The sequence below is a fragment of the Bos grunniens genome, chromosome 16, assembly GCF_055505025.1.
Source record: "Bos grunniens cultivar Pamir isolate PY7600 chromosome 16, Bosgru_T2T1.0, whole genome shotgun sequence".
Classification (NCBI taxonomy): Eukaryota; Metazoa; Chordata; class Mammalia; order Artiodactyla; family Bovidae; genus Bos; species Bos grunniens.
Window position 1 is genome coordinate 53,029,084 of NC_141180.1, and position 26,411 is coordinate 53,055,494.

At 38.8% G+C, this 26,411-nt stretch overlaps 1 protein-coding gene and 1 pseudogene across 1 annotated transcript in view; one reads left to right on the forward strand and one right to left on the reverse strand.

Annotated features, from left to right (window-relative positions):
- DNAH14 (dynein axonemal heavy chain 14) overlaps positions 1-17,748 on the reverse strand; it is a 376,358-nt gene extending 358,610 nt beyond the window's left edge. Inside the window, exons 1-2 of the mRNA XM_086345146.1 lie at positions 17,482-17,748; positions 4,016-4,125 (exon numbers count right to left, since the gene is read on the reverse strand). Of these exons, the coding sequence (XP_086201272.1) occupies positions 4,016-4,092 (77 nt within the window). The 5' untranslated portion in view covers positions 4,093-4,125; positions 17,482-17,748. The remainder of the gene's footprint in view (positions 1-4,015; positions 4,126-17,481) is intronic.
- A 470-nt stretch (positions 17,749-18,218) lies between these two features.
- LOC147356840 (homeobox protein CDX-1-like) lies at positions 18,219-21,017 on the forward strand (annotated as a pseudogene).
- The last annotated feature ends 5,394 nt before the right edge of the window (positions 21,018-26,411 follow it).

Below are 26,411 nucleotides of genomic sequence, written 5' to 3' on the forward strand. Positions count from 1 at the left end.
ACATCTGTGTCTCTATTCTTGCCCTGCAGACAGGTACATCTGTACCATTTTTGTAGATTCCATATATATGTGTTAATATATATTTGTTTTTCTCCTTCTTATTTCACTTCATATGAAAGACTCTAGGTCCATCCACATCAACAAATGACCCATTTCATTTCTTTTTATGACTGATATCCCACTGTATATATGTACCAAATCTTCTTTATCCATTCATCTGTTGATGGGCATTTAGATTGCTTTTATGTCCTGGCTATTGTAAATAATGCTGCAATGAACACTGAGGAACATGTGTCTTTTTGAATTATGGTTTCCTCAGGGTAAATGTCCAGCAGTGGGATTGTTGGGTCATATGGTAGTTCTATTTCTAGTTTTTTAAGGAACCTCCATATTGTTCTCCATATTGGCTATATCAATTTACATTCCCAGCAATAGAGCAAGAAGGTTCCCTTTTCTCCACACCCTCTCCAGCATTTATTGTTTGTAGATTTTGATGATGACCATTCTGACTGGTGTGAGGTGATATGTCATTGTAGGTTTGATCTACATGTCTGTAATATTTAGTGATGTTGAGTATCTTCTCATACAAACACATCATTTTTAAAAGAATTTTTTAGGTACTTTATTTTTCATTATTATTATGAATGATAGTTACGGTTTAATTATATTTTTGATCTATTGCTGGACCACAGAAAAGCAATACACTTATAAATACTGATTTTAATCTTGCAGCCTTGCTAATAAATTCACTTATTATAAAATTTTGTAAATTATTTTGTATTTTATTTGTAGACAGTCTATGAATAATTGCAGTTTCTGATCTTTCAAACCTTACAGCTTTCTTTGTCTTTTTTCTTTTCCTTCCTTAGGACCTATGATAGAATGTTGAATAGAAATGGCAACAGAGCAAGCATTCCTGTCACTCCTCTGAATTTAAAAGGAATGCTTTTAACACTTGATCATTCAAAATATGTTATTGCTCTTGGTTTTTGGTAAATGCCCTTAATCAAGTGGTTTCCTAAGAGTTTTTATCATTAACAGATATTAAATTTTATCAAATCTTTCTCTTTCATCTTTTAATTGGTATTGATAGATTTTCTAACATTGAAACTTGCATTTCTGAAATAAACTACACAATTTGATCTTGATGTATCATCCATTAATATACATTGCTTTAATTGGTAGGTTAATATTTTATTTAGGATTTTTTTGCTTCTGCGGTCATGCATGAAACTTATTTGTAGGATTATACAAACTTCCCTCAAAAACTGAGTTAGAGGCTACTTTCTCTTTTTCTGTTCTGTAGAATAAGTTATATATGATAGGATTCACTCTTCTAGAAACTCAAAAACTCAATTTCTCTGGACCTGATGTGTGTGGTCTGTGGTGGTAAGAGAAAGAGGAATGGGAGTGGTGGTGATTCACTGCTACTAATTCAACAATTTAAGTGGTAAAAGAAAGCTCATATTCCTATTATTTATTGCGACTATCTTATATATTTGTATTTTTCTTAAAATTTTTATATTTTGTGTAAGCTTTCAACTTATTATCACAAAACAGTTCATTTACTCTTATCCTTTTAATTCAGATCTGTACTTAGGTCCCTTTTCTGATTTGTATTAGTTACAAAGCCACTGTATGACACTACTGCGTGGTGCGTCACTCACCCTACTCTCCCCTGATCTGGGTTTCAGGAGGCAGCACATCTGTGTTTCAGGAGAGAACACATCGTGAATGGTGCTTCCTGGGGTTGTGCAGTGTCACAACCCTGTCTATGTGTGACTTCCCTTTCTTTCTCCTGGTTGATCTTATCAAATGATTGTCAGTTTATTGACAACTTGTGCTTTTGCTGGTTTTTCTTTATCTTTGATATCTATTATGTTAATTTCTGATAATCTTTATCTTCTTCCTTCTGCCTTCTTAGGATTTATTCTGTTCTACATTCTCACCCCTAACTACTTAGATTGTTAACTCATTAATTTTTTTAGCCCTTTTTGTCTTTTAATACACAGTTTAATGACTATAAGTTTCTCCCTAAACACACAATTTTTATATGTGTGACATAGTTACTAATGCAGTAGTTTAAGCTCCCTTCAATTCTTCTTTTCTTCTTTCTATTACTATATTCAGTTCTAAGATTTTTTTCCTAATTTCCTTTAGAGGTCCTCCTTTCACCAACTAGTTATTTAGAAAAGTATTTGTTTTTTCAGATATTATGTTTCATTTCCAAATGGTTTCTAGTTAAACTCTTATAACTAAGTTCTAATGTAATTAAAGAGTATGTAATGTATATTGATAATTTTTTAAACAAGATTTATGGTCTTAAATGGCACAGCATTACAACTGTTCCATATACCTTGAAATAGAAGGTATAACTTTTATTTTTTACATTTTTTATCCGTTGTTATCCTTTTGCATTTTAGGATGCTTTCACACCGTGCGTTTTTTAAATTCAATTTGACATTTAAAAAGAAAAAGTTTAGTCCATTTGCATTTACTGTGATTACAGACATTTTGGGGATTTATTTCTACCATCTTATTTTGTTGTCTATGGATCCCTTTTCTTGTTGTTTCTCTGTATTTTATCTCTATTTTTTTCATTTTTTTTTTTCAGGAAAATTTCTTCAACTTTACCTTTCAACTGTTCTCTTAAGCTTCACTTCTGCTATTATATAATTAAATTTTCAAAACTATTTTTATGCAAGTGCTCCATTTTTTTTATTCTCTAAATGTGAACTGTTTCTTCTGTTACTGTTCAGTCATTTAATGATAGTTTTGTGGTGGTGGTTGTTGAAGTTTTCTTCTCCCTGTATTATGTATTTCCTCCAAGCTTCTTTGATTTGTTTCGCTTTCTATCGTGCTATAAACAATCCTCAAATGATCACAGTTTGCTGGTTGTATATGAGTCACCACTAAAATAACAATGAAACAACTCTTCATGCACTGGTGTTTTTCAACTGGTAGATTTGACTTTGGGGCAATCTGGGAATTTTGTTAGGTAATTCCTACTGACATTATCTACACATCTTTCCTTTTGGCTGGTCAATTTCCCAGAGAGTAATCTCTAGCTTTTAGCTGTGAGCTTTCTCATAGTCAAACAAAAGAAGAAAACTAAAGATCTCTTTGATTTGAATACATTAATCTGCTCTCAGCTGTTCTCAGATTATTTCTGAGAATAAAGAAAGAAAGAATCTTTTGGCTGTGAGAGGTGAAGAAAGATACATATTCTGATTGCTTCTTATACAAACTTTCAACTAACTGATTGCAGTCTCAGCTGCTCTGCACTTTCAGAGGTACATAATATCCTTAATTCCTGAGTTTGTGGGACTGGAGAGAATAGTGATGGAAGGGAGGAGATGGGGGAGGATGAATCAGCCTGTTTCTGGGCTACACCAACTGACACCTTGGGTTTATAATTTCCACTCTGCTAAATTAATGATAACTTATCCATGTATTTTCAAGCTTTCAAAATGTCACTGGTACTCCCACTTGCTTGTATCTCATCTTGAATTCTCTTATTCCTTACTGTCATTTTAACATGGTTTTAGGAAGGAGAGCCATAAAAACAAGGGTTCCAATCCATCATGTTTAAATACAACTCAGAAATATTTTCAAGATTTCTTCTCCATTATTTTTTTCTGAGTGTTTGCTGATACACTCTTTTCTTCATCTGCTCTCTGCTGCCCTCTTCTGCTCTGAGCTGTAGTTTTCTATCCACAGTCCATATCTAGAACCAAACCACCTACTGCCTTCCTGGGATTTCGCAGCTGTTGATTAGTTTCTCACACCCATCAACCTCTTTCACACTTTTTGGCATATCCAAAGTTGGTCTGGGAGAAGGAGTCAGTGTTGATTTGCCTATCTTGTCGGGAAGAACCTCCTAAGAAACCAAGGTTTTCTACATGCCACAACCCTCATTCAATTCTCATGTGATACGTTATATTTTCCATTGTCAGAATGGCTTATCACTAGCCAGGTATGTTTGAGATTTTAATTTAATTATATCTTATTTTACCTTGGTTTTGAGTTTCCTTTATCCTTGTTCCTGTCTTTATTTACTGGTGTCAAATCATTGGGTCTGAATGTCTCCATATATTTTTCTGAACAAAACTATGAAGTGATGAGCTGAAAAAATACATTCACGTTATTTTTAAAACATAAAAAATTATTTCACAGCTATTACTACTGATTCTATAAACTATATATATATATATATATGTATATATATAGTTCCCAACTTTCCAGTAGGCTTATTAATTTAATACTCTCATTACCTTCAAGTGTTTCTTGTGTGTAATATAATTTTCAGAGCCTTCACTATGCTAGCTATCTTTCTCAGGGCAGTCCATATTGTCTAACTTCCTCTCTATGACAATTTTTTCCTTCTTACATTGATGTGTTTATATACATACAATTCTAATTGACCTTAAATTCTATACTAAATATAGTAAGTTTTAAGATCATCTCCCCAAGAATAAATCATCAGAAAGAACTCAGGGAAGTCAACAGAACTGGAAGCCTAAGACACCGAACTCATTTCACCATTCACTAAGTACTAAGGCCACATTCATGTACTACCAGAATGCCTCAGATAGAACAGAATAGAACAAAAGGAAATGGGTTTTGAAATATGCAAGACAGAGAGTCTCTTTCTGATTACCGAGGGAAATTTAACAAGATACAGAAAGTCTCAAAATAAAGTAAATTTTGCATGGAAGTAAATTCTAACTAAATAATTTAAGCCAAGAATAATTTTCTTAGCTTTTAACTGTGAGTTTTTTCAGTCATTTAAATACATTAAGAAATGTATGGAGGTTTCCAGGTTCGATGCATGAGACAGAGTGCTCAGGGTCGGTGCACTGGGATGACCCTGAGGGATGGGATAGGAGCAAGATGGGAGGGGGATTCAGGATGGGGAACACATGTATACCCATGGCTAATTCATGTCAATGTATGGCAAAAAACACTACAATATTGTTAAGCAATTAGTCTCCAATTAAAATAAATAAATTAATTAAAAAACTAAAAAGAGAGTTACCATATGACCCAGCCACTCCACTCTTGGGCATGTATCTGGAGAAAAACATGGTTCAAAAGGATATATGCACCCCAGTGTTCACTGAAGCACTATTCACAATAGCCAAGATATGGAAACAACTTAAATGTCCATTAACAGATGAATGGACAAAGATGTGGCACATGTGTACAATGGGATGCTGCTGCTGCTGCTAAGTCACTTCAGTCGTGTCCGACTCTGTGTGACCCCATAGACAGCAGCCCACCAGGCTCCACCGTCCCTGGGATTCTCCAGGCAAGAACACTGGAGTGGGTTGCCATTTCCTTCTCCAATGCATGAAAGTGAAAAGTGAAAGTGAAGTTGCTCAGTTGTGTCAGACTCTTGGCGACCCCATGGACTACAGCCTACCAGGCTCCTCCATCCATGGGATTTCCCAGGCAAGAGTACTGGAGTGGGGTGCCATTGCCTTTTCTGAATGGGATGCTACTCAGCCATAATAAAGAATGAACTAATTCCATTTACAGCAATATCGAGGGACTGGAAATTATCATACTAAGTACAAGTCAAAAAGAGAAGGACAAATACAACTATCATTGTATGTGAAAACTAAAATATGGCACAAATGAAGTTATTTGCGAAACAGAAACAAACTCACAGACATGGAGAAGACTTGTAGTTACCGAGGGGGAGGAGAGTGGGAGAGGGGTGGATTGGAAGTTTGAGGTTAGGAGATGCAAACTATTATATATAGAATAAAAAACATCCTACTGTACAGCACAGGGGGCTATATTCAATATTCTGAGATAAACTATAATGCAAAGAATATAAAAAAGAATGTACAGATTTGTATAACTGAGTCACTTTGCTGTATAGCAGAAATTAACAAAACACTGTAAATCAACTATACTTCAATAAAAGTAAAATTTTAAAAAAATATGGCACTGACACAAAAACAGTAACTAATACAGTAACTAATATTAATTTCCAGTCCATCCATATTGCAGATCAATCGAACAGGATAGAGAGCCCAGATATGAACTCACACACATATAGTCAATCTATGACAAAGGCTTCCCTAGTAGCTCAGCTGGTAAAGAATCTTCCTGCAATGCAGGAAACCCCGGTTCAATTCCTGAGTCAGGCAGATCCCCTGGAGAACAGATAGGTTACCCACTCTAGTATTCTTGGGCTTCCCTGGTGGCTCAGCTGGTGAAGAATCTGCCTGCAATGCAGGAGATCTGGGTTCAATCCATGGGTTGAGAAGATCCCCTGGAGAAGGAAAAAACTACCCATTCCAGTATTCTGGCCTGGAGAATTCCATGGACTGTATAGTACATGGGGTCGCAAAGAGTCAACAAATCTATGACAAAGGAGGCAAGAACATACAAGACAGTCTCTTCAATAAGGGGTACTGCAAAAACTGGACAGCCACATATAAAAGAATGAAATCAGAACATTCTTTAACACCATATACAAAAATAAACTCAAAATGGATTAAAGATCAAAATGTTAAGACCAGATACTATAAAACTCCTAGAGGAAAACACAGGCAGAACACTCTTTGACATAAAACACAGCAATATGTTTTTGGATCCTTGTCCTAAAGCAAAGGAAATAAATGCAAAAGTAAACAAATGGGACCTAATTAAAACTTAAAAAGCTTTTGTGTAGTAAAGGAAATCACTGATAAAATGAAAGGACAGCCTACTGAATGGGAGAAAATATTTGCCGATGATATGACCGATAATGGGTTAATATCCAAAATACATAAACAGCTAATTCAACTCAATATAAAAAGTCTGGTTTAAAAATGGACAGAAGGTATGAATAGACTCTATTCCAAAGAAGACAACACAGATGGCCAACAGGCACATGAAAATATGCTCAACATCATTAATCAAACAGAGGAATGCAAATTCAAACCACACTGAGATATCACCTCAAACCTGTCATAATAGCTATCATAGAAAAGAATACAAATAACAAATGTTGGCAAGGATAGAGAGAAAAGACAACCTTCTGACACTGTTGGTAGGAGGTGTAAATTGGTGTAGACACTGTGGGAAACAATACAGAGGTTTTTTAAAAAAACTAAAAATAGAACCACCATCAGTTCAGTTCACTCGCTCAGTTGTGTCCAACTCTTTGCTACCCCATGGACTGCAGCATGCCAGGCTTCCCTGTCCACCACCAACTCCCAGAGTTTACTCAAACTCATGTCCACCAACTAGCTCATCCTCTGTCATCCTCCACCCAAAAAAACTGTTAGAGTTAATAAACAAATTCAGTAAAGCTGTAGGAATCAAAATCAACATTCAAATATCAATTGCATTTCTATATACTAACAATGAACTACACAAAAAAGAAATTGAGAAATCAATCACACTTACAATAACACCAAAAAAGATAAATTCTGAAGGACAAATTTAACCAAGGAAATTAAAAGACCTGTACATTGAAAACTATAAGACACTGATGAAAGAAACCGAAGCAAAACACAAAATTATGGAAAATTAGCTCATGCTCACATATTACAGTAACTAATATTAAAATGCCCATACTTCCCAAAATAATCAACAGATCCAATGCTATCTCTATCAAAATTCCAATAGCATTTTTCATAAAAGTAGGAAAAAAAATGCTTTGCTTGGAACCACGAGAGACCCTCAATAATCAAAGTCATTTTTGGAAAAAAGAATAAAGCTACAGGTATCACACTTTCTGACTTCAAGGTATATTACAGAAATCTGCAGTCCTGTGTCGGGAACCAGTCCAGAAATTCAAGCAGTCCAGAAATTCAAGCAGAAATTCAGAATTTCTTCAGTCCAGAAATTCAAGCAGTCCTGTGTCAGGAACCGGGGCAGAGGCCAATGTGTTTCTTATTATTTCACAATAGTCTATTGTTGGCTGGCTTTGAAGATGGAAAGATTAGTTCAGTTAGAATTAATAAACAAATTCAGTAAAGTTATAGGTTACAAAATCAATAGGAATTTGGCCAAGATGGCAGAGAAGGCAGACCCTGAGCTCACCTCCTCCTATGGGCACACAAAAGTTACAGAGCAATTACTGATGATAAAGACTGGAATCTAGCAGAAAATACCTTTATCTTTAGTTGTGACTAAAGATAAAAAAATAGGAAGGGTACAGTTAAGTCTCAGACCCCTAGTGGGCAACTCACAAATTACAAATACAGAGGAGTAAGAGGTCCAGGCCCCACATCAGCGTCCCTAGTCCAGGGGTCCTGCATCAGGAACATGAGCCCCCAGAACATATGGCTTTGAAAGTCAGCAGAATTTACTTTCAGGACACCCAGAGGGCTGAGGGAAACAGGAACTCCATTCTTACCGGGTGCACATAAAATCTCACATGCTCTAGGACTCAGGGCAAAAGTAGTAAGTTGAAAGGAACCTGGGTCACACCTTATCTGATGATTCTGGAGAGCATTCCAGGGAAGCAGGAGGCAACTGGAAGTCATCCTGGGGATACAGACACTGGGAGTAGTCATTTTAGGGAACTTTTTCTATCATGAGGACAGGGACACTAGCAAGCACCACTTTGGAATTTCTCTCTAGCATATTAGAACTCATCCCTACCCACCTACCTGTTAGCGCCAGTACTGGGATGCCTCAGGCCAAGTAACTAGCCCAAGTGGGAACAAAGCCCCACCAACCAGCAGGCTGGCTGCTATAGGGGTGCTGAACCCACAGCTGCCCCAGGACAAGACCCTTTTCACCAGAGACCCTGGAACCCAGCTCCCACTCACCAGTAGACCAGCATCAGCCCCAGGACCTACTGGGCCCTGTCCCCTCCTACCGGTGGGGAGAGGGTGGAATACTTCCAGGGCCCTATAGCCAGAGACTCCAGATTCCAGCACTGCCCACCAGAGGGCAGCCAGCCCCAAGGCCAGCCTACATACACCAGTAAACCAGCACTAGCTCTGAGACCTCCCGGGCCTCAGCTCCACCTATGGTAGGCCTAAATACCAGCTCCAAACCCTGGCCCCTGTAGCCATAGACCTCAAGCTCTAGCACTGCCCATCAGAGGGCCAACACTAGTCCTGTACCAGCCTCACGTGTCAGTTGGCTAGCATCCGCTCCAGGATCACTGCAGTTTCACAGCTTGCCACGGCAGGACCTAGACTACCCTGCCAGCAGGCTAATCCCAGCCCTAAGACACCCTGGATCCCTCAGCCAGCTGTGTCAGGAACAAGCCCCAACCACCACCAAGTCAACACTAGCTCTGGGACACTGGTCCCTTCAGTCAGTGGCCCCAGGATCCAATCCCACCTCCTAGCAGGTTGACATCAGCTTCACATCTGCCAGGACTCTATAGCCAGCCACCTTGTGACCCTACCCAACCCCATCAATCAGTAGCCAGCAACCTCTACCCAAGGCAGGGCCTGCCTGGCGACCAACCAGGTCGGGGGCCAGCCAGGCCTAGTAGACCACCCACAAGTGTCAACTTGCCACAACATAAGGACTCATGCAGCTCACATATGGCACACCCCTAAACAATATAGGTCTTTGACTAGGGGGAATGTTCGATTAGGATACATAGGACATCCCTATAAAAGGCCACTTTTCCAAAGTCAGGAAATGTAACAAGCCTACAAAACACATGGAAATAAGAACAACAAGTTAGGCAAAATGAGAAAACAGAGAAACATGTTCCAAACAAAGGAACAAGATAAAACCCCAAAAGAATTAAATGAAGTGGGGACAGAAAATCTACTTGAGAAAGAGTTCAGGGTAGTGATCATAAAGATGATCAAAGAACTCAAGAGGATTTGGGATGAACAGAGTGAGAAGTTTTTAACAAAGAGTTTAAAATATAGATGGACCGGAGATGAATAATATAGTGCTGAAATGCAAAATACACTAGAAGGAATGATCAGTAGACTAAATGATACAGAGGAACAGATCATGAGCTGGAAGACAGGTAGTGGAAGTAACTGAAAAGAAACAGGACAAAAAAAAAAAAAGAAAAGATGACAATTTAAGAGAACTTTAGGCTTCCTTCGTAGCTCAGCTGGTAAAGAATCGGCCTACAATGCGGGAGACCTGGATTAAATCCCTGGGCTGGGAAGATCCCCTGGAGAAGGAAATGGCTACCCACTCCAGTATTCTGGCTGGGACAATTCCATGGGCAGAGGAGACTGGCAGGCTACAGTCCATGGGGTCTTGAAGAGTTGGACACAACTGAGCTACTTTCACTTTCACTGGGACATCAAACATACTAACATGCACATTACAGAGATCCCAGAAGGAGAAGAGAGAGAGAAGACATAGAGCTGAAAACTTTCCTAACTTCGGAAAAGGCTTCCAGGTCCAGGAAGCACAGAGAGTCCCAAACAGGTTCAACACAGAGAGGACCAATCAAGACACATGTAATTAAAATAGTAAAAATTAGAAAAAAAATAAAATAAAAATAAAGAAGAAATGCTCTGCAAAACAGTATTTTATTTAAAATTTCCTTCATTTTTACCTGATGTCCCCTTTCTGTTACAGGATCTGATCACCATTATTTTGATTGTTTGTTTTAGGTACTTCTTGAAAAAATAAAATCATTGAATAACTTTCAAAAAAAAAAAATAAAAATAAAATAGTAAAAATTAAAGAGACTATTAAAAGCAGCATGAGAAAAACAACAAGTTATGTACAAGGCTATAAGGCTCATAGCTAACTTTCGACAGAAACTCTGCAGGCCAGAAGAGAGTGGCATGATATATCTAAAGTGATAAAAGGGGGAAATAGTAATAATCTATTCAGTAAGGCTTTCATTCAAAGTTAATGGAAAGATTATGAGTTTTACATGCAAGCAAAAGCTAAAAGAGGTCATCACTACCAAACTAGCTGTACAAGGGATTTCTCTACGTGAAAAAGAATAGACCACAACTAAAAACGACAAAAAAATAAAAAGACATGTCAAATCAGTGGGAAAAACTGATCTAGAAAAAAAGGACCACATGGGAATAAACTGAAACTGAACATTTTCTCATTCACACCAAATATACAAACAAAATAAAAATTTAACTCCAGTGTAATTAAGTACTTAAATATCAAAATTAAAACTTTAAAATATATTTAATATTTCTCTGATGGGGGAAAGGAAAGATTTTTAAACAAGAGTGTATATAAAAGTCTATACACTTAACTGTATTAAAATAAAGAACTTTTGATAAATCTCACTTTTAATAAAGAAAAGCTGTATACTGCAAATGATAGCTGCAAAATATATGTGATACATAGTCTCCAAAGATGGAAAAGGAAATGGCAACCCACTCCAGTGTTCTTGCCTGGAGAATCCCATGGACGGAGAAGCCTGGTAGGCTACAGTCCCTGGGGTCGCACAGAGTCGGACCCAACTGAAGCGACTTAGCAGCAGTCTCCAAAGATAACCACAATTCCTACATGCATGTCTATTTATTACAAAGTAGAGTCTATTCCTCTTTCTCAAAGCAGAGCTTGTCTTAGTGATTTCTTCTGACCAACAGAGACCTGTTAAAATAACTTTATGCCAGTTCCAGGCCTAGCCCTTAAGAGTCCTGCCAGCTTCCCCTCTCCCTCTTGAAGCGAAGAACTGTGGGAGAAATCCAACTACCCTGCTGAGACTACGCATGCTCCAAGTCATCAGCCACACAGAAAAGTTCTGAACCACCAGACATGAGTGAAGACATTTTGAACCTTCCAGCCCCACCCAGCCATCAAATAAATATAGTCAGATGAGTGACCCAGGGCCATATGAAGCTACAAAAACACCCCTCTGAGCCTAGAGCCTAGAGAAATAATAAATCATTCTTGATTTAAGCCAGTGAATTCTAGAGCGATTTGTTAAACAGCAATAAACAACTGAAGTGACATCTAACATACATACCACAAAAAATTAGTCTCAAGAACAAAAAAAAGAACTACACTAAAAAAAAACGACTAAAACAATTACACAGGCAAATGATATGTACAGGCATTTCACAGAAGAAGAAATAAACATAACAAGTTATGTTCAATGTCATTACTAATCAGGATCATGCAAATTAAGATCATAAGTCAACATTTCTGTAATTCAACTGGCAAAAGAAGTTTGACAACATCAAGCAGAGAGGATAGACATTAGTAGTATCTCTTAGATTGCTGGTAAGAGTATATAACCACTCCAGAAAAGTTTGGCATCTTCTTTAAAAACTGAACATTACCCTATATCTCAGCAATTACATCCTAATATACCTTCTCCCCAAGTGGCGCTAGTGGTAAAGAACCCACTTGCCAATGCAGGAGACATAAGAGATGGGTTCTTCAAAAAAAAAAGAGAGAGAGATGGGTTCTATCCTTGGGTCAGGATGATCCAAAGAGCATGGTAACCCCCTCAAGTATGCTTGCCTGGAGAATCCCATGGCTAGATAAGCCTGGAGGACTACAGTCCACAGGGTCACAAAGAGCAGAGCATGACTGAGGCGACTTTAGCACACACACACATACCTACAATGGACACAAGTTTGAGCAAAATTCAGGAGATAGGGAAGGATAAGTAAGCCTGGCATGCTGCAGTCCATGCGGTTGCAAAGAGACATGATGAAGTGTTTGGCATGCACGCATACCTACATACACACACACACACACACAAATAAAAACTTTTTCACATGTGCAATAGAAAACAGTACAAAATCTTCCACAGTAGCCTTGAGAATAATATCTAAAAGCTGGAAACAACACTAAAAGCCCAGCACTAAGAGAATAAACAAATTATGATCTAATAATACAATGAAATATTACACTACAGTAAAAATAAAACAATTAACCTTGGTAAAATATCATTGGTAAGAGGAATTATTAGAAAACTCATTCAGAATATTTTTCTTTTTTGTAAACTTCAAAAACAGTTAAGCTAAGAAATATACTGTAGACATACACGTGTGATTTTGAAAGCTTTTAATACTTCAAGATAATATGAAAAGAACTAAATCAGGGATGATGGAGACCTGAGGACCTCCATAGTCACTGCCCTTGCTGAACTCTTGCTGAACACTCTAAAATAAAACTGCTGAACAGTTGCTGAGTTGCTGAAATATGCTAAGAACTGGACTAAAGAAAATATACCTTTCCCTAGTAACATGAGATGTGCTTGATAAGCCGATTGCATATATGTAACAAATGTTCCTCCAATAAACAATTTGTTTAAACCCGCAAGAACGTCCCGTTCCCCTATCAAAAACTCTACCTATTTTCCTCCAGTGGGACACTGTTCTGGCTTCCTCCAAAACTGTGGTTCCCCCAATTGCAATTCTAAGACCCCCATTAATCAATTTTTGACCTCTTTATAGTTTGTGGTCCTTCCAGTTGACAATAATAAACACAAAATTCTTGAGGAGTTATAGAAGGCAGAGAGATAAAATAAGAGAAAGATTTGAAGATAAATGTTGCTAATAACCTACTTATTGTCTTATGCAGTGAATTTGCAGGTGACTATTTTATAACTTGAACATACAATTTATTAGTTTTTAAAGACACATGCAATGATCAATGATGGCAGGATGCCATCAATATAGTACAATACAATACAATCTGGTGCATATGAAAATCCTTACCCACTCTGTAAAAAAAAAAAAAAAAAAAAAAGAGGCCAAAAGTATATCATTTATTGGTTTGTTAGAAAAGTTACCAGCAGACAATAGGTTAATGTCTTAAAAATGCTGAAACAAAAATAACTGCCCATCAAGAAGTTTATATTGTTGAATATGTAAAAAGACTGAGATTATCACCTACAGACCCTCACTTAAAAGAATAATTAAGGATGTACTTCAGCACAAAGTGACATAGAGATGAGATGTATACAAAGTGACAGAATGAACAATGGCCTCCCCAAAGATGTCCACATCCCCTAACCACCCAGAACCCGTGAATAAGTTACCTTACATGGTAAAAGGGACTTTGCAGATGTAATTAAACTAAAATCTCAAAATGGGGAGATTATTCTGGATTATCCAGTGGGTTCAACATAATCACAAGGAACCATGCAAGAGGGAGACAGGAAGATCAAAGGCAGAGAAGGATGTGAGAATGGAAGCCAAGGTCAGAGAAGAGAAGATACAATGCTGCAGGCTTTAAAGATAAGAGAAGGGACTACAAGCCAAGGAATGTAGGCAACCTCTGAAGGGAAGAACAGCTAAGGAAACAGATTTCCCCCTGAGAGCCTCCAAAAAGGAATGCTGAACACATTTTACACATTTTAGCCTTCTGACCTCCAGAACTGTAAAATAATACATTTGTGTTGCTCTCAGCCATGAAATTTGTGGTAATTCCAATTAACAATGGGAGACAAAGACATAGTTACATATATTCACTTATTAAATCCTCACAAAGCCTCTTTGAGTTAGGCACTAGTCTTAAACCCACTTAACATGGTATTACACTCACTTGACATAAAGAAATCAAAGAACAAAATAAGTGGTGGACCTGGATACAAATCCAGGATCCACACCATTAACCTCCATAAAAGTGGTCTTTTAAATGAAAGAACATTGTATCAGAAAAGATTACTGAAAAAACCATTTAAAAAAATATGTATTATGTCAGTAAACATAATGAAAGATTACATTTTAAAAGTTAAAATTAAAATACTGAAACAATAACAGTGTTGGGTAGGAAGAAGTTCAATGGGCATTGTACCTTAAGATCCTTGTTATTAAAAAAAAAACAACAGATGACTGTTATTGTCAACAGAAACAAATATTTAAAAAATGACTGACTTTGTCAGAAAAAATTTATGGACAAATATGTACTAAGGTAACACACTAAAATAACATAAACATAATCTATGGAGCCTAAACAGAGCTGGAAAAATAAATAACACATAGAATGACTGACAGACAGACAGACAGACAGACAGGAGGAGTATAGATGATTCAGAAAATTTCAGCAGCAGACAGGGAAGTGTGATATACAAAAAACACAAAAGAGAAGTAAATCTGGCCCTGTTTCTTCAGTAATCACAATAATAAAAGTGGACTCATTCCATTTATTTAAAGACAGATTGAACAATCAAACTAGACAATGTAGCTAAAAATGTTGCTTATAAAACACATCCATAAAGCAAAAGCGTATCAAAAAGTTCAAAATAAAGAAATGGATGCTGGTGAGAAAGGAAAATGATGCAGTTGCTATGGAAAACTGTCATCGTACTTCAATAAATTAAACACAGAATTACCATATGATCCAACAATTCCACTTCTAGGTAAATACCAAAAGAATCAAAGGCAGTGATTCAAACATATATTTGTACACCAATGTTCAGAGCAGCATTATTCATAAAAGCCAAAGGTAAAAACAACCCAAATGTCCATTAACAGATGAATGGCTAAAGAAAGTAGGTATATACGTACAATGGAATTATTCAGTCTTAAAAAATGACACAGACCACAGAATATTAAAAATGATATCTTGACACAGACCACAATACTTCTAGGATGAACCTAGAAGCCATCATGCTAAGTAAATAATCCAAACACAAAGGACAAAATTTCTAGAAATCCACTTGAATGAGGTTTCTAGAATAGTCAAATTTTACTGGCTATCAGGAGATAGAAGCAGTAATGAAGAGTTAGTATTAAATAAGTACAGAATTTCAGTTGCGGATGATGAAAGTTGGGAAGATGGATTGTGGTAATAGACACACAACAATTTAATGCCACTGAAATATACGTTTAGACATATTATGTCGTGCAATAAAGAAACAAAGAAACAGAAAATACTATACCATGCCAATGGTAATAAAAACAACACTGATTTAACAACATTCTATCAGACAAAATAGAATTTAAAGGAAAAGCATTAATAAGGAGAAATGGAGACTCAACATAATAATAGAAGGGACAATCCATCAAAGAGCTATAATACTTATAACTTTTAAGTACCTAAGATTGCCTCAAAATATACAAAGCAAAGCCTGACAGAATTACAGGAAACTCGACATTTCACAAAAACATGGTGAGATATTTCAACCTATCTCAATGATCTATAGATCAAGTGAGCAAAAAAAGTAGTACATATACACAAGATTTGACCCTCCCAATGAACAGTCTTGGGCTACAGTCCATAGGGTCGCAAAAGAGTCAGACGTGACTTAGCAACTAAACAAAAACAATATAAATAGAGGGAACCCTGTACCTAATAAAAGAATTTACTTTCCTTTCAAATCACATAAAATACTTATAAAAATTGATGATATGCTAGGTAACCAAAGACTTAATACACTTCAAAGATATAATATTATGTAGACTACATTTTCTAACATAAAGCAAATAAATAAGTCAAAAATAAAAACAGATTTTTAAAAAACTGTCTAGTTTGAAGACTTGAAATAGCACTCCTAAATAAAGTAACAGATTAAAAAGAAAATAAAAATGGAAATTACTCTCTAGTTAGAACCATTCAGAAAATACACATATTTAAGGTTCGTGGATGCAGTTTTAGCAGCTCTTAGAATTAAAAATAAGAAGAGCATTAAATTAATTTAGTATTTTAAAGATTGCAAGTAAATAAAGGATTCAATAAAGAAGCTAGAAACTGAACAAGCTTAAAGGCAGGGAAATCAGTATAACAGAAAACAATCAAGATCAATAAAATTAATTGATTTCCTTCATCAACTTGATGAAGTTGAAAGGAAAACAGAAAAGTACACAAAAGGCTCTCATTTACTCCCAAAAGTAACAGACACGAGGCTGAAAGTGTTTCACAGGTGAGGTTTATCAAACAAGCAAAGAACAGAAAATCCTTATGATATACAAACTTCACAAGTAAAGAAGGAAAGTCATTGAACTCATTTCTTGAAACTTAAAGAGCAGTGATTCCCAAACAAGACAAGAACTGTATACTACACCAAAAAATTACATAGACAATAACATTTATGAATGTAAGTGCAAATATTATAAATAAAACATTAACAAATCAAATCCAACAATGTCTGCCTATGTACACATATGATACATACACATGTACTGATACATATCTTAGTGGAGTTTATCCCATGAATGCAAGTACATCTATGAATGTTAATAATGTAATAAAATATATTAATTCTTTGAAGAGTCTGTTTACTCACATAAAATCACACACATATTCATCTATATTTGTGTCACGTGTACACACATATGTGTAAGTATATATTACGCAAATTTTTTAAGAGTTCATTACTCACTTATCGGGGATATAAACACCAAGCTCGCATTGAGGCAGGAGTAGAAGAGAGCTCACTCAGCCTCATAAACAGAAACCAACAAGCCCTGCGCCAGGAAGACGAGCTCTTCGAGGGCAGGGACAGTCGTCTGACTGGCGCCTGGCGCAGGGCGGTGCACAACGACTGCGTAACGACGTCGAGGCCTTCCGTTCTCAGGCAGCCCTGCAAACCAACGGTCACCGGGCCCCCGAGGTCCCGAGGTCCCAGCCGTTATGGAACGCAGTCCCCGAGGCCCTTACCTGCTGCTCTGTGGCCCAGTGGCCGCCTGGGCCCATTTTAGGGCTGAATAGTGAGGCTTGGCCCGCACATGCTGGAAAGGAAAGCGCCAGGCGAGGATGCCCTTGAAGAACCAAAGAGGACCGCCTGGAGACCCACCTGCAAACCCCAGGGCGCCATGGCTAGCGGTTTCAGGGGTGTGGTCTCAAGGCCCGCGCAATGGATGCTGGGGGCATGGGGCAGGATCAGGGCCGACACTGGACCGGCCAATGAAGTGGCCAGCGCCTTCTAGGTTCCCACGCCAGCGATATCACAGCCGCAAAGGGCATCACGACACTGACGGTGCAGAAAAGGGTGGAGGCAGAAATGTGCACTAAAAGCACATATGATATTTTGCACGTTATAGACCTCAGTCTAACATGTCAACCACTTGCACAGGAAAAACGGAGACATTGCAGAATGAGCCCCTCTGGGACCTTTGAAAGAAATGGCTTTTTAATATTTTCAAAACGTTTATGTTGTGAACAAAATACTTAATAAGTTTATTAAATAATAAATTTATTGAATTAATAAACTTTGTTTATTAAATAAGTTTGTTAAATTAATAAGTTCATGTGGGCATAAACTTACCATTTAAAAGCCTCAGTTATTAGTAAAAGGTTATCTATGGGCATATAATATGAGTGTAAGAGTGTGTGGACTGAAAATAGATGCCCAAACTGAGAGCTGTGAGTTACATTTTGTTGGAGTGGGGGTGCTTATGAGGACTATAGTCCAGGACACAACCTCTCAGATGGCTCTGAGGAACTGCTTGCCAGAGGTGGGAGTCTGGCAGAGGTCAGTATGTATGATTTTGATGAAGGGGAATACATGCAGTCAAGCATACATTTTGGCAGAGGCTTGCTGCTAGTGCAGAGAAGGTTGCTGATAGTCACAAGGAACAAATGTCTCTTAATGATTTTAGTGCTCTTCTAGATGTGAGAAGATATGAAAAAAATTAGGCTCATGAAGTCTTCTGAAAAGATCTAACTACCTGAAGGCCAGCTCTACCAAATTTCCCTAGAGCACAGAGTGCCTCATTCCTGCTCTCTGTCTGGAACTCCTTTCGGGATGTGTTGAAGGTCAGCGACTGCAGTGGCCAGGGACTTCATTCTTGTAGAACTGGGTGGTGAGCTACGTTGTTTGGTTGGCAAGCTAAAGGAATCCTAAGAAATAGTTGAATTGTGTGTTTATGTGTCTATGTAAAAATGCCTCATTTCTTTTTAAATGTCTTATAAAAAATTTAGTAGGTGAATATCCTATATGTGACTCAACATTTCTTTACTGAACACTTACTATGTACCACACAGGACGCATGGGTCCCTTCTTTATATTTCTTGGTAGGGGCCACAGAAGAAAAGCAATATAGAGTTTTGCTGCATTCTACTATAGCTAAAACTGTGTTTAAGAATAAACTTCCCACTATTCATATCAATTAAGCTTGAATATGTAATCATTCAGCACATCACAATAAAATTTGAGGATGAATTTGAGTCTGAGAAGCTGCTAAGAATTTGAATGTTGAGGGTGAGGAAAGACATTTTAAAAGGGAAAATCATTTTGCAAATAAGGTTACCTTACGTGCCAATAATCATTTCTATTCGATAAACTTAGCCAAAACATTAGAGTTATAACTCAATAAAATATCAGTCAATAAATTGTCTAAAACAGAACAAGATAAACAAAAAAACTATGAAGCCATCTTCTTCCCGTGTCTTCTCTATCTCAAAAAATAGCAGCTCTACTGCGGAGTCTTCCTTGACACTCACTTCTCCCTTACTCTCTACCCCAATTCAATTTATTATCAAGTTCTGTGGATTCTACCCACGACACGTATCTTGTCTATCACTTTGGTCCACCTCTACTGTTTTGGTGGTAGGCCAAGAAATGGCCTTCAAACCGGTACCTGCAGGGGAAATACTGAATTTCAGGAGTGTGAGGGTAGTGATGATTTTAAAGGAATCTGTTTATATATCCAGATCTTTATATATAGCCTTTGCTAATTGTCATAAAGATTTGGCTTTCCTAGCCTTTCTTTCAAAATTTTCCTTCACACTTTATAAGAAAAGACCAGCCCTCCCCTACCTGGAATTCCACTGTGGTGGTTTCCAGGTGTAAGAAACTCAAGGATACCACAGAGCCAATGCAGAAAAAAAAAGAAAAAGAAAAAAATTTAAAGGAAGGAGCACTTCTTTCAATGGTCAATTGAAAAGCATCTACAAGGGCCAGGAGTCCAGGTGAATAGTTGCTCCAAGCCCGCAGGGCCCAGCAGACACAGCAGGGAGAGGCGTGTACACCGTGTATCTGATGTGGATGGACTATGTGCTTGGTGGGCTGTGGCTGGACATGATTCTCCTGGGAACCTGGACCCGCCAGGCACACGTCTCAGCCTGGGCCCACAAGCCTACATCCCCACACCCCAAACCTGACCTCGACCCCCAGGCTCCTGCAGTACCCAGACTTCACCAGCTACTCAGATGCACCCTTCGCTGCACCAAAAGGTAAATGGGCTCCCACCGCCAGTCCACCCCTCTGGCTTTCAGGCCTCCTCTGACCTTTAGAGGCTTCCCTGGTGGCTCAGAAGGTAAAGACAATGTGGGAGACCAGGGTTTGATTCCTGGGTCAGGAAGACTCCCCTGGAGAAGGGAATGGCAACCCACTCCAGTATTCTTGCCTGGAGAATCCCATGGACAAAGGACCCTGGCAGACTATAGTCCACGGGGTCACCAAGAGTCAAACATGACTGAGCGATCAGTACACACATGGAGCTTTAGTGCGTGGTGCCCAAGTCCCCGGGGGTGTGGCCCTGGTCTCCTGGTGCAGTGTCTCTGCAGCCCAGGCATACCGTCCTCACCCGGAGGGAAAAGCCAGACTTCCTGTGAGTGGATGTGGTGTAGCGTGGCAGCTGAAGGTGGCAATGGCAGGGGTAAGACCAGGACCAAAGACAAAAACTATGTAGTCTACACCAAACTGGCTCCCCTGATGGCTCATAGTAAAGATCCGCCTGCCAATGCAAGAGACACAGGTTCAAAACCTGGGTCTGGAAGATCACCTGGAGAAGGAAATGACAACCCACTCCAGTATTCTTGCCTGAGAAATCCCATGGACACAGGAGCCTGATGGGCTACAGTCCATGAGATTGTAAAAGAATCAGACACAACTTAGGGACTAAAATAACAAAACAGCTACACTGATCACCAGTGCCTGGAGCTGGAGAAGGAAGTGCTGTACAGTCATTACATCGCCATTCAGGGGAAATCAGAGCTGGCTGCTAATGGGGGCTTACTGAAAGTCATGTGAAGATCTGGTTCCAAAATCAGCAGGCAAAGGAGCACAAAGTGAACCAGAAGAAGCGGCAGCAGCAGCAGCACCCCCAACAGCCATCCCTGCCAACCCATGATGTGACCCCCCCCCCACTCCAGCCGTGCCACCCTTTGAGGACCTGTGCCCCAGCTCCACCAACCTCCTGGGTGCCCCCTTCCCTTCACCTGTCAAGAAGGAGTATGCTGTAGCTCCCTGACCAACCTTGTGAAATAGGGGCCTTGGGGACTCAGGTGCTGGGAATGTGGCTCCTGTGGGGGCCCAGGAGGCCTGGTGTGAGTCCCAGTCCTGCCACCGACCTTCTGAGTAACCTTGGACAGATCATGCACCCCACCCCTGGGCCCATCTCTGGAGAGGTCTTAACCCCCAGGAGATCAGGGGACCACCCACTCCTCCTCCACAGACTCAAAGGTGGGAGGCCCCCATAGGGACTAGACTCCTGGAGAAAGGAGGTAGAACACAGAGAAGATGAAAAGCTTGCAGACTGTGACCTGAGGAGGTGGCGGGGTGTCAGCTCACACCTGCCTTTTCCTGCAGCGTCACCTCTACTGGCCCCCATCCTAACATGCCCTAAACCCTCTCCAAAAAGAGTTGGACATGACTGAGCGACTAACACGTCAGATTTTATTAGCTGGAAACAAAAGCACCGTCAAAGTGTGAAGCAGTACTGCTTAGTGTAGTGACACTAATTCCTTTTTAAAAATTTATTTTTAATTGGGGGATAATTGCTTAAAAATATTGCGTTGGTTTCTACCATATATCAACATGAATCATCCATAGCTATATGTATATTCCCTTCCTCTTGAACTTCTCTCCTACCTTCCATCCCATCCCACCCCTCTAGCTTATCACCAAGCACTGAATTTGAGCTCCCTGCATTATACAGCAAATTCCACGGACTATCTAATTTTACGTATGGTGATGTATATGATTCCATGCTACTCTCTCCATTTGCCCCACCCTCTCCCTCCCCCACTGTGTCCGTAAGTCTGTTCTCTATGTCTGTGTCTCCATTACTGCCCTGCAAATAGGTGCATCAGTACCGTCTTTCTAGATTCCATATTTATGCATTGTATGCTTAGTCATTCAGTCGTGTCTGACTCTTTGTGACCCCATGGACTGTAGCCCACCAGATTCCTCTGTCCGTGGGGATTCTCCAGGCAAGAATACTGGAGAGGTTTGCCATTCCCTCCTCCAGGGGATCTTCCCAACCCAGGGATTGAACCCAGGTCTCCCGCATTGCAGGCGGATTCTTTACCGTCTGAGCCACCAGGGAAGCCCATATTTATGTGATAATATACGGTATTTGTTTTTCTCTTTCTGACTTACTTCACTCTGTATAATAGGCTCTAGGTTCATCCACCTTATTAGAACTGAGTCAAACACATTCCTTTTTATGGCTGAGTAATATTCCATTGTGTGTATGTACCACAACTTCTTTATCCATTCATCTGTCAATGAGCATCTAGGTTGCTTCCATGTCTTAGCTGTTGTAAATAGTGCTGCAATGAACACTGGGGGTACATGTGTATTTTTCAATTTTGGTTTCCTCAGGGTATATACCCAGTAGTGGGATTGTTGGGTCATATGGTAGTTTTATTCTTAGTTTTTTAAGGAATCTCCATACTGTTCACAGTGACTATATCATTTTGCAATCCCATCAATGGGGAAGAGGGTTCCCTTGTCTCCACATCCTGTTCAGCATTTATTGTTTGTAGATTTTTTGATGATGGTCATTCTGACTGGTGTGAGGTGATACCTCGTTATAGTTTTGATTTACATTTCTCTAATAATGAGCGATGGTGTGCTAGCATCTTTTCATATGTTTATTAGCCACCTGTGTGTCTTCTTTGGAGAAATGTCTGGTTAGGCCTTCTGCTTACTTTTTGATTGAGTTTTTTGTTTTTTTGGTATTGAGCTGAATGACCTGCTTGTACATTTTGGAGATTAATCCTTTGTCAGTTGTTTCATTCACTATTATTTTCTCCCATTCTGAGGGTTGTCTTTTCACCTTGTTTATAGTTTCCTTCACTGTGAAAAAGCTTTTAAGTTTAATTAGATCCCATCTGTTTATTTTTGTTTTTATTTCCTTTACTTTAGGAGGTGGGTTATAGAGGATCTTGCTGTGATTTATGTCCAAGAGTGTTCTAATTCTTTTAATATAATTAGAATATTTTACAGAGCATCAGATTCTTCGAAACACACTGGGTGAAACCAAGGGACTGGAAGGTAAAGTGATTTATTTTAAATTCATTCTGCTATATATGTGTTATATACATATACACTCTGCCATGCAGTAAGTTAAAACATATAATTTGATTATATCATGAACTATATATTCCAATTACATTCAATCATCATCTTACTTTGTTTCATTATATATGTAATATTTGCTATCTGCTATAAAGATTGACTTCCTAGATGCTGGGCCAAATAGATTTTTTAGCTTCATATGCTGTTCTGTCTTATTAAATACAGGGATATTTTGATTATGATATATATGACATTAACAGAGTTATTTATGAAGCAGTGTCTATGATTTTCTTACTTTATAGCAAAAGCTGATGACCAGTTTTCAATAGTAAGGAAATATCATGCTTTTAATTACTTTTAATTAGTTACTCGTCCTTCATTATTTTTTAATATGTATGCATGCATGCTAAGTCATTTCAGTTGTGTCCAACTCTACAACTCTATGGACTGTAGCCCACCAGGCTCCTCGGTCCATGGGATTCTCCAGGTAAGAATACTAGAGTGGGTTGCCATACCCTCCTCAAGGAGATCTTCCCAACCTAAGGACTGAAGCCACATCCCTTACATCTCCTGCACTGGCAGGCAGGTTCTTTATCACTAGCTCAATCTGGGAAGCCCATATTTTAATGTATAGTTATATTTTAACTACATATAACATTGCATCATTACAATTTAAATGATGAGAAATGTATATAGGTTTATTCTTACTTGTTTAATCTATTAAAATGAATAAATTATATCTGCATTATTTAATTGTGATTTGACTGGTTTTATTAATCTGTTTAAAATGCATTCATCTTTCCAGAGCTTTCTGTAATAGCTTTTGAAATGTTTATTAATGAATTTATTTGAACTGAAAAATTAAGTCAAATTTTATGATTAAAAGTCATAATTTAGCTAATTGATTTGGCAGTGCTAGTTCTGCACCTGACAGAATTTTTACTGGGATTCAATGAGCTAAATCCACAGATTCATAGTTTGACAAAAAATATTATTGAAAGACATGAAAATAGCGGGGCTGTAGGCTTCTGGGCCCAGGCTGAGACTGGTGGGCCTAGAGGGGCCCTGTACATGGTGTCCACGGCCTGCTACCCTGCACATGCTGAGCTCTGGAGCCCTTGAGCAACTGCTTGCCTGAGCTTCCAGCCCTTATAGATGCTTTAATTAATCACTGAAAGAAGTGTTCCTTCAAACCAGTACCTCCAGAGGAAACACAGACTTCCAGAAGTGTGAGGGTGGTGGTGGTTTTAAAGGAATCCATTTATAGATCCAGAGCTTTATATATGCATGGGTGCATGCTAAGTCACTCCAGTTGTGTCCGACTCTGTGTGACTGTATGGACTGTAGCCTGCAGTCTCCTCTGTCCATAGGATTCTCCAGGCAAGAATACTGGAGTAGGTTGCCATGCCCTCTTCCAAGGGATCTTCCCCAGGGGTCAAAGCCCATGTCTCTCACGTTTCTTGCATTGACAGGCGGGTTCCTTACCACTAGTGCCACCTGGAAAGCTCAGTTTTATATATGCATTCATGCATGCTAAGTCACTTCAGTCGTGTCCAACTCTGTGCGACCCTAGGACAGCAGCCCACCAGGCTCCTCTGTCCACGGGATTCTCCAGGCAAGAATACTGGAGTGGGTTGCCATTTCCTTCTCCAAGTTTTATATATACCCTTTTCTAATTGTCCTCAAGGCACAAACACTGAAGTGGTTTGCCATTCCCTTCTCCAGTGGACCACATTTTGTCACCTGACCTGCCTCTTGAGAAATCTGTATTTCAGGAAGCAACAGTTAGAACTGGACATGGAACAACAGACTGGTTCCAAATAGGAAAAGGAGGACGTCAAGGCTGTATATTGTCACCCTGCTTATTTAACTTCTATGCAGAGTACATCATGAGAAACATTGGGCTGGAGGAAGCACAAGCTGGAATCAAGATTGCCAGGAGAAATATCAATAACCTCAGATATGCAAAGAAGTAAAGAGCCTCTTGATGAAAGTGAAAGAGGAGAGTGAAAAAGTTGGCTTAAAGCTCAACATTCAGAAAACTAAGATCATGGCATCTGGTTCCATCACTTCATAGCAAATAGATGGAGAAACAGTTGAAACAGTGACAGATTTTATATTTTTGGGCTCCAAAATCACTGCAGATGGTGATTGCAGCCATGAAATTAAAAGATGCTTGCTCCTTGGAAGGAAAGTTATAACCAACCTAGACAGCATATTAAAAAGCAGAGACATTACTTTGCCAACAAAGGTCCCTCTAGTCAAGGCTATGGTTTTCCCAGTGGTCATGTATGGATGTGAGAGTTGGACTATAAAGAAAGCTGAGCACCAAATAATTGATGCTTTTGAACTGTGGTGTTGGAAAAGACTCTTGAGAGTCCCTTGGACTGCAAGGAGATCCAACCAGTCCATCCTAAAGGAAATCAGTCCTGAATATTCATTGAAAGGACAGATGCTGAAGCTGAAACTCCAATACTTTGGCCACCTGATGCGAAGACCTGGCTCATTTGAAAAGACCCTGATGCTAGGAAAGATTGAGGGCAGGAGGAGAAGGGGATTACAGAGGTTGAGATGGTTGGATGGCATCACCAACTCAATGGACATGAATTTGAGTAGACTCCGGGAGTTGGTGATGGACAGGAAGGCGTGGCATGCTGCAGTCCATGGGGTCTCAAACAGTTGGACATGACAGAGCAACTAAACTGTTGTTTTAATTGTCACAATTTGCTTTTCCTAACCTTTCCTTCAAAAGCTTCCTTTATCCATCCACTATATAAGAAAAGACACTCCCTCTCTCATCTGGATTACTGAATCTACTCCAAAGCTTATATACTCTTCCCAAGAAAAATAAAACAAAAATTTATGAAATTAAAATGCAAAATAATACAATACTGTATCTCATAATATCTTATTAAAAGTGAATGACAAATGAGTAGTAACTTCCATATGGCAAGCTCTTATTAAATGACAGCTACTATTCTTGTTGTTATTATAACTATTACTATTAATTATACTTTGAAGAAATGACAGAAAGATACCACATTATAGATTCACAATTTAATAATAATATGGCATGATTAGTTGCCCCTAATATTCCTTCTCTCAACTTCCCAGTAAAATATTGAAAAGATACATAAAACAACAAAGAGTAACTGTAACTCTGGGACTGAAAGAGTCTATTGGGATGTCTTACCAACAATGAAATGTATGGCAATTGGCTGGAAATACATTTCTGACTCTACATATCCCATCTTCTAAAACAGAAAAGCAAATATAATTCCACAAAGAAGGTAGGGAAAGACTCATTCTCTAGTATTCCACTGACTGGAAAACCATTTAT